Source organism: Raphanus sativus, chromosome 3 (assembly GCF_000801105.2).
Source record: "Raphanus sativus cultivar WK10039 chromosome 3, ASM80110v3, whole genome shotgun sequence".
NCBI classification, from domain to species: domain Eukaryota; kingdom Viridiplantae; phylum Streptophyta; class Magnoliopsida; order Brassicales; family Brassicaceae; genus Raphanus; species Raphanus sativus.
The window spans coordinates 9673002-9683076 of NC_079513.1; the positions used below are offsets into that span (position 1 = coordinate 9673002).

The window sequence follows — 10075 nt, forward strand, 5'->3', positions numbered from 1 at the left end:
TTTTTGAAAATCGACCAAATCATGTTTTAGAAAATTAGAATATTTTTAGGATATTGTCTTAACTGTGGAATTTTCTTATTTTTCGCAATAAACAGTTTTCTTATCGTAAAAGCACTTTCTACACTATCTAGAACAATGACAGAAATCCTGAATGCAATTTATACCTCATGTAAACGTACGAGTAGTGTCTAGATTTCACATTCCGGAAATTTTAGAATACTTCATAAAAGTAGAAACCGCATTCTTAAGAAAAATAGATATATTTACGATCTCGCCTTCCCCATATTTAGAATTATAATAAAAGTTAGATTTTATTCTAAAAATAATAGATGATGAATTTGTTTATTCTGGAATTTGTTTTTACTAACCCCATATTCCCTAGAAGAGAATTCTAATTTTAATAGAATGTAATTTTTCAAAAAATGTTTATCAAGTTTTTCAACCAAAAAACATATCATATTGTATATATAAATGTTTTATTAATTGTTTATATTTTTATAATTTTTTGGTTAGTAAACCTATTTATTTTATTAAGTTTCAGAAATGGAAGGGGTAAAAAGGAGAAAAAAGGAAAAATGAATTTATATTAAAGAGACAACAAGGCTGTTTTTTGTCCCATTTTGGCAATTTTCCAAAAAAAAAAAAGAATGTTCGAACTATAAATAACTGCGGAAAATGTACGTTTTATTGATGATAAGGTCAAAGATAGCCAATGAATAGAGAGAATTTTGTTTTAAGGGCAAACAAATGATAAGTCTGAGAGAATTGATAAATCATGGTTTTTACTTATTTTTTAGTCATGATATAAGAATATTTCTAGAGTTTTTATAGTATTTCCAGATCTAGGTATGTATGGGATGTAATTGAAGCTTTTTGATCATTTGTAGCTTGAAAAAAGTACCCCTTAAACCTTGAAGGCAGAGTCTGTTCTTACAAGAAGTGTAGATCGATGCCATTCAACTATGTCGATCGACACTTTTTCAATCTGCAAGTTTAATAATGATCTAAGAAAATTACAAATTTTACACAAAAATTTCAGGAATTTCACAATAAGTCCCTAGCTGAGTATTACACTATTTATTAGGAATTTCAACAATTTTGTAATATACCCATTTCTATTATTATAGAAGAGAGAACTTATGATTGGAGAGAGAGATCTGAACCCATTCAGAGAGAAAATCTTGAACTCTCTTTTTTCTCTACTTTGTTTATTTACTTATTTATGCAATTTTTGAGACTGTCATTATGTTTTCTATTATTATGTCTAAGTAATTTTCATTGTTAGATTTTATGGTCTTCAAATGTTACTTAATGGACTGCTAAATCTATATTATTGTTCGAGAAATAAATTGGTTCTTCATCTAGTTGTTTTTACTGCTATCTCATATACATTATTTGAGAAGTGATTGGCCACATGTCCTCTCTACAATCATTTTCACAAAAATAATATGATATGGCTAATAAAATTGATGACATGAATTACAGCTTAATATGTCATGAAAATTACATTTAATGTTAATTTATATTTTTGGTAAAACTTTTAAAATATGGTAATAACTCATATATTACATTTAATGTTGATTTACATTTTTGGATTTTTTAGAATATGATAATAACTCATAAATCAACATTAAATAAATATATTCAAATATGGCATTACAAATTTCGAAATACCATTTAATTATATATTTTTAAATTATACAATTTTATTACTAAAATTTTCAGAAATGTATACAATTTTTCTTTTAAAAATTATAAGACATCGTAAAATCATTAGTTTCTTATATATCTAAAAATTTTATAAATATTTTTTAATTTATTTTTTTGATAATTATGTATTTTTAAATTTTATTAATATATTTAATAATAATAAATGGATAGAAAATCTATCTAAGATTATAATTTTAAATATATACATAAATATTCTTAAATATAATTTAAAAGAAACAAATTATTTTTATCTCAATTTTTATGTTTTATTTAAATTAAAATTTATATTAAAATATTGATAAAAATTTACAATATTAATAAAATTTTATTTCAAATATACTTTATATGTATCTGTTAAAATTATTTTAACTGTTTTTAGTGCACATGTTGCAGGAAAAACACCTAGTTTACTTTAAACTTAAATCATAGGATAATTAGCGCAAGTGAGAGTATGGTCTATTGTTTAAATTAAAACACAGTTGGGCTAATTTGCTAGGAACATACGATAGTTGGTCTAGGTGGTTAGAGAACATATCAACCTTGTGCGCTAAAGCTTGTTTAAAGCTAGTATCGATCAACACTCAAAAGGTGGCGATCGACAATCTCTGAGGATTCACATATGAGAGTTGGAGTCATATGTTTAGACACTGGATAATCCTTGCAGCGAGAGTTGATTGTTTACAAATTGAGTTTGAGTTCAAGAACGGTTCTGTAATAAACCCCTGATAATCTATTTTGGTTTCATTCCTATTGTACATGAGAGTTCACATAAGTCTAGCTTCCCCTTCATTTTGATAACTTACAAAAACAATTTCTTAATTCTCTGTTTATGGCATTTTATTAATTACTTTATAGCTTTACTTCGAAAACAATAATAAATTGTGTAATTTTATAGTCTCTGTAAATTTGATCCTTAAATACTACAACTTAACTTCTTATTTCATAGAATTGGCCGTGTTGGATAAGTTCATGATTAGTTTGGTCTACTCAAATTTAAATTTAATATTTTGGAGATATCCGTTGCAAAAGATCTACTGGATATCTCTTATATATTAATTAATTGAAAAATATTACAACCCTTTAAGTGTAGCCACGTGTCATCACCTGAATGAAATTCAGAATACTTAGAAAAAATGTTGATCCAATTAAATATATATTATACTTTTCATTAAACTAATCATAAAATTAATTAAAATGTACAATTATTATTTTCTTTTCTTTCCTTAAATAAAAGTTATGGAATTACCAAATATGACTATATAATATATATGACAATTAACGATTCTAATAATAAAGATTTAATAACAACTTAAATTTACTCCATCATTTTTTGTTTAATTTTTATTAAAAATAAAAACAATCAAATTAGCTATAAATTAAATTTTATATTTTCGTAATATGTTATATTTTGAATTTAAGAAAACGACAATAAATTACTAAAACTATTTAAATTATTATGATAAAAAATAATGATCAATGGTTTAATATTTTTATTATAACAAGATACATATGATCTTAAAAATACATTAGTAAAAAGTCTCATTTAATAGAAATTAATATATATATATATATAAGATTACATAAATATTTAATTCAAAATTTTCAATGAATTTTCAAGAACATTTATAATTATAAACTTATTAAATTTTTCACTTTGAAAATTTGATTTGAAAATTTTGCTATAAAACGATATGAATGATCATAGAACCGTATGTTATGAAGTCGTATTTAATTAAAAATTTTAAATCTTAAACATTTTCAAATCTCAGACCAAAAACAAAGAACGAAATGAGAATAAACTCATAAATAAATATTCATATAGAGAAATAATCAAAATTAAAAAAAAACGACAAAAAATATTGAAGATAGATAGGATTGATACGTGAACGTAAACTTTTCATAACTATAACTAGTTTTAAATGCCTAAATCATGATATAAAATCAATTTGACGTAATTTCATTGTAATTAAATAGTAGGCTAAAATTCTTAGGCCTAAACGTTAAGGTTCTTATGCGATAAGTGATTTTCATACAATAAAAAAATTATGTAATTAACAAAAAGAAATTAAAAATTGTTTAAAAACGAAAAATAATAATTCTATCAAGAATATAAATTTAATTATTCCATACAATATTTCTTTAATAATTTTCATATAAATTCATCAAGCCCAAGACGCGGTTCTTATCTTAGTTAATGAATATCTCCACTGATCATAAAAATACCTTCTGAATTGGAATCGAAAGGCTGACAAAAAATTGGAATCTAAATCTGAGAATCATATGTATTATTTCCGTGAGCAAGCAACAACTTTTTTTTTTGTCACGACTAAACTGTGAATAATACAATGACTATAACTGTCACTTCGTGATATGCTAAAACTTAAAAGAAATTGAGAGAGCTTTAAATTTGTTGAATTTGGCATGTTGTTGCCCCCTGTGCGTCCCTAATAAAATAAAAGTGAGGTCAGGGAAGAATTCACGTGGTACAGAGAAGCCTGCGACATAAAGACAGATGACGGACCATTGGGTAGGAGACGAGGACCCTGAACGTCCATAAACATGCTATGCTATATTAGCCTTATGACACTACCCTATGAGGATATGACCTACGTAGTCAATACGTCCTCAGTTACATTTTTTTTTTGTCGGCTTCCCATCTACTTTAGATCAAGTGATGGTTAGACGTTCCGGTTCTCCGTGGATCCCCTCCGTCTGATCGGGTCTGATCTATGTGGATAAAAATACAGTTTCTACTCCTTGCCTCAGTTACTACGTCCTCACTTATACGCCTCTTTAAATTACAGTAGTTATTTTATGAAAAATGTCTAGTGATCTCTAAAGAAGATGAGGTCGACTTATATTAAAAAAAAAGACCCAAATTTTTACATTCAAACACGAGCGGTTCTGTAACATCCCTATCCTGGGGTCCTTTATAAAAATACTCAGACTTTCCATAAATCGTTCAAAAAACCCTTTATTGAAACTCAAGATCGCCTTACATAAAACCGAACTCAACACGAAAATAGATTATTCAATAACATAAGTAAAGCTCGAATGGAAAATGGTTCTGAAAGCAAAAGAAACTTGAAAACAACTGGCACCATACGAACTCCTACTCGTACTCTCTCCCAGCCATACCTGAAAAGAAGGAGGGGTGAGTACAGAATACTCAGTGAGGACAGGCTCTAGGAACCCACGAACTCACTCAAGCCCAATAACAGTCAACACAGTCATAAGTTATTAAGATTCAATCACATAAAAGAACAAACTGACTCCAATCAACCTAGACATAGGACCTATGGCCGTTTACGGATGTCCCTACGCGTTCCGGCCTATCCTGGGCAGCGTCTCTTTCGAGCATCCGTACCCGCCCAGCTTCCTAGAGGCTACCCGGATTGCAGCACGTTGGCCCACTGGCTCTGTCTGCGCCCCCCGGCCATTCATAGCCTTGCATAGCCACTACTCGGCTAGATTCGATCCTAAGGCGCCTCTACACTTACTTGCTTATTTATATCCGCCCTCGTGCGGTACCTTTCACATCACATCACATCACATCACATCACACCCTGACCCTAGACCCCCACCCGTTCTCGGTGGCTCAAGCAAGACTACAAACAAGTTTCATTGACAACTACTCTTACACAAGCTCACACTTATACTTCACTTCTCATCTTAATCATCATCTTTCACTTTCTCATTTCACTTAGCACTTTACACTTAGCCTCAACTTATCATCACCCTAGACACTTCCAGTTCAGTTTATCGTCGCCCTAGTAGGACTAGGGCTCCATCAATCACACATATCACACAACACATTAGAATCATAGATCTATCACAAGGCACATCATCCATACACATAAGATCTAGATCTGATCACAAAGGACTATATCTACAGTTACTCAACAAGAGATAAGTTCACATCCAAGTCCTCACCTTAGTTTCTTGGAGCGGTAGATCTAGATCTAGGAAATGGAAAAGAGATGGTCACCTCTCCGGATCTGATCCATAAAGATTCACAAGAGGGAAGATGGGGTTTAGGTTCAGATCTTATCATACCCAATGACTTAGAAGGTTAGAGATCTAGATTACCTTAAGGTTCAGATCTGAGAAGGTTACAAGAAAAGGAATCAAGGAGACGACGGCTGGGGGCTCGGGATCGACGGCTCGGGCTGCGCACGGGATGGTCGGCGGGCGGCGAGCGGACGGCGGCGACGGCTGGTCGTCGGCGGCGGCGAGGTTCTGGTCGGGCAGGGCTTCGCTTGCTGTATCTCTTGTGATGAAACTCTAAGAGTGCTGCCCTTTTTATAAGAAATAGGAGAGCCTTGGGGTAGGGTTTCACTCACTTGGGCCTGCAGCTCTTGGGTTTCATTTTGGGCTGGGCCCGGGATGCTACAACTCTCCCCCACTAGAAACGAATTCGTCCCTGAATTCTGGGTCTCGTCCCAGTTTCTCTCAAGATCCTCAAACATCCCGGGGTGACTATTCCGCAGTTGCAATTCAGGTTCCGACACATCTTCATAGATCCAGTCCCTTTCCCAACGGACTAGCACCATCCTTATCTTTTTCCCGCGACTACTAACTTCCTTTTTATCCATGATCCTTACTGGCTCACTAACCAGTGTCAGACTACGCCGTGCGTCCGCGGGTGGGTGTAGTAGAATTAGCTCCGGTTCTCGTACTACCCTCCAGAGTACCGACACGTGAAACACATCGTGAAAGTCTGACAATGCTACCGGTAAGGCGAGTCGGTACGCGACCGCGCCAATCCTTTCCGTTATGACATACGGGCCCATATACCTAGGTCTCAGCTTCTTCAACTTCCGGTTTGGGTCACTTCCTCGGAAGGTCCTCATTTTTAAATACACCTCATCTCCCACTGAGAACTCTAAATTCTTTCTATGCTTGTCGGCATAACTCTTCTGGCAGTCATGTGCTTCTTTCAACTTCTCCTTGAGAAGTTCCACTTGTTCTCTTGCCTCTTGGACTAACTCCGGTGTCATGTCACAGGTCTCCCCCACTTCGGTACATCATTAGGGGTGTGGCATGGTCGACCGTATAGTGCTTCATGGGGAGACAATCCGATGCTCGAATGATAACTGTTATTATAGGAGAACTCTGCCAAAGGTAGATGTTCGCCCCATTTACCTCCCCATTCCAGGACACTCGATCGGAGGATGTCCTCCAATGTCCGTATGGTTCTCTCGGACTGTCCGTATGTCTTGGGGTGATATGCGGTGCTCAGATAGAACTTTAGTCCCCAGTGCCTTCTGAAAGGCTTGCCAAAAGTTGGAGGTAAACTTCGGGTTTCTATCCGATACTATACTGACTGGTACCCCATGCAACCTTACTATCGTGTTCAAGTATTCCCGTGCCAAATCTTCGGTCTTATCAGTGGTCCTGATAGGTAGGAAGTGGGCCGATTTGGTCAGGCGGTCGACTATAATCCATATTGCATCATTGTTTCCTGTCGTTCTTGGTAACCCCGTGACAAAGTCCATCGTCACCATATCCCACTTCCATTGTGGTAGGGGTAATTCATGTAAAAGACCCCCGGGAACCCCACGTTCAGCTTTAACTAACTGACAAGTACGACACCGGGAGACCCACTCACCTACATCTCTTTTCATTCCTTCCCAATGGTAGTATTGCTTCAGGTCGTGGTACATTTTTGTCATACCCGGGTGGATCGAAAGTCGCGACTGGTGGGCATGTGCTAATACTTCCTCCTTCAGTTCCCTTCCATTGGGTACACATACTCGACCTCTAAACAGGATGGTCCCATTGCTGGCGGTGTGATATCCGACTACCTCTTTATCAACCATTTCCCGAAGAGCGGGATCCGTCTCCTGGGCGCTACGAATGCGTCTAAGCAGGTTACCTTGCTCCACTGCCTCTAATCCAGCACCATCCTCATATACTGTCGTTGCACGTAGGCGCAAATGTGCTAGGGTCACAGCTAGCTCTTGTGTTTCCTTGACTGCGGATACATCGGTTTTCCTCCTGCTCAAGGCGTCCGCTACCAGGTTGGCCTTTCCCGGGTGGTATTCAATGTTCAGGTCATAATCCGCTAGTAGTTCCATCCATCGGCGCTGGCGTAGATTATGGTCCCCCTGGGTGAAGACGTACTTCAGGCTCTTATGAATCATGTAGATCTGTACCTTCTCTCCGTATAGATATGATCGCCAGATTTTTAGGGCAAAGACTACAGCTGCCAGTTCCAAGTCATGCGTCGAGTTAATTAGCCTCGTGCTTTCGTAGTTGTCTGGACGCATATGGAATGACCCGTCCCTCTTGCATGAGTACACATCCTAACCCCACTCCTGATGCATCAGTATAAACGGTGAAGGGTATTTCGGGTTTGGGTAAGACCAGTACCGGGGTCCTTGTCAGGGCTTCCTTTAGGTGTTTAAATTCTCCTTCGCATGCTTCCGTCCATGGGAATTTTCCTTCTTTGCTCGTCAACCGAGTAAGGGGTCTTGCTACTGCTGCGAATCCTTCAACGAATTTGCGGTAATACCCAACCAGGCCTAGGAAACTACGAATCTCGGTTGTGTTGTCGGCCATTTCGTGATTTCTTCTATCTTCTCCGGGTCGACTTCCACACCAGCCTCGGAAATCACGTGTCCCAAGAATCCAATCTTCCGCTGCCAAATAATGCACTTTCTGAGTTTCGCATACAACCTATGCTTCCTTAACTTATCCAATACCATAGCCAGGTGTCGTTCATGTTCTTCTCTGCTCTTAGAGTAAACTAAAATGTCGTCGATGAAGACAATCACACATCGTCCAGGTATTCACGGAAGATATCGTTCATCAATCCCATGAAAGCGGCCGGTGCGTTAGTCAGACCGAAGGGTATTACCAAGAACTCATAGTGCCCATATCGGGTGCGGAACGCCTTCTTCCTAATATCTTCCTCGTGGATGGGAATTTGATGGTATCTGATATACCATGGATTTACCCGTTTTTTAACCATGGTATACTAGTATTTTATTATATATTTAATCTGTTTTCTAGCCTGTTAGGTATGTTTTCAGGTTCAGGAGCATTTTGTGAGAAAGTGATCTTTTTGGAGCATTTTGGAGTACAAGAGATGATATACCCGAGTTGACCATTCAAGACTAAGTCGGAAGTCAACATTGCGATTATAATCGATGGATTCTCATCCAGAGTTGTCGATCGATGTAGCTGAGAAGATCCGCGTACTAGAAGATTATAATCGATCGATACACATCTAGTGTTGTCGATCGATATCGAGGACGAAATGGTTTTGCCGACTACTTCACCAAGACTTTACCAAATTACGAGATTGCCCTGACGAGTTTTTAACCTAATGGAAATGCTTAAATATTCCTGCTAAGTGTTTTTTGACTACAACCTTCGAAAGAAGCAAGCTTTTGACAACCTCAAGAGAAAAGCAGAGAGTGTGAGAGAGAGAATAGAGTTTTATTGTTTTGAGAAGATTGGAGAGATTTCTCATCTCCTTTTGTATTTCTACTTTATTCTATCTATGCAATTCTTTCATCTATCTATTGTTATGAATTGCTTAGCTATGTCTGAGTAGTCTACTTGTTAGATCTAGGGTTTAAATAGGTTTGTGGGATTAGCCCCAAACTATAATTGCTAAGTTGTGATACTCATCAAATGGATTGTACCCTATGCTTGTTTTAGATTAGCTAACTAGAACATAGATCACTAGGATCTTTGATTATCTTGAATTATCCATTTGAACTTGCATGTCTTCCCGTTGAGAAGAGCGACAGTTCCTCCTTGAGACCTGTGTTCATATTCGGCTCGCGCCTAGGCAGATCTAGAAGCCGTCGATCGATATCTCCGACAGGTGAATTGATCGGCGCTGCGAAAGGTGTATCGGTCGATATCTCAAAGGGAATATCGATCGACTCTTTTTTCTGTGTCATCATGCGAAAGGTGTGGCCAGAGATCTAGATAATTTAACCAGTGATACTTCCACTGAGTTAAGCGGCTGAGATCTATAGTATCATGCAAGCAACTTATTAAAGCATTTATAGAGATTATAATCTCCATTCCTGAATAGAACCCTATGTCTAGCACTCTTTATCACATTTAAACAACTCATCATATTGTTAGTTAAGCAACTACCTTGCTCATTTTTAGGAATTGTTATCTTTATTTCCATCATATAAACCAAACCTTGCCTAGGATTGATTATTAATTTTATTTAATTGGTTCTCTAGCTCCTCGTGATTTGATCCCTAAGTACTATAGATGTACTCTTATTTGAGAGAGTAAGCTCTACTGGGTAATTTGAGCACTATCAAATTTGGCGTCGTTGCCGGGGAGCTTTGATCGCCATTTAGATTTAATCTTATTAATCTTAGGTTTT

The 10075-nt window shown here is 36.3% G+C and overlaps 1 protein-coding gene across 1 annotated transcript; it reads right to left on the reverse strand.

Annotated features, from left to right (window-relative positions):
* Window positions 1-5837: 5837 nt before the first annotated feature.
* Window positions 5838-6710, reverse strand: LOC108845173 (uncharacterized). Its single transcript, XM_018618429.2, has one exon. The coding sequence runs from the start codon at window positions 6708-6710 to the stop codon at window positions 5838-5840; it is 873 nt and encodes a 290-aa protein (XP_018473931.2).
* Between the last annotated feature and the right edge of the window lie 3365 nt (window positions 6711-10075).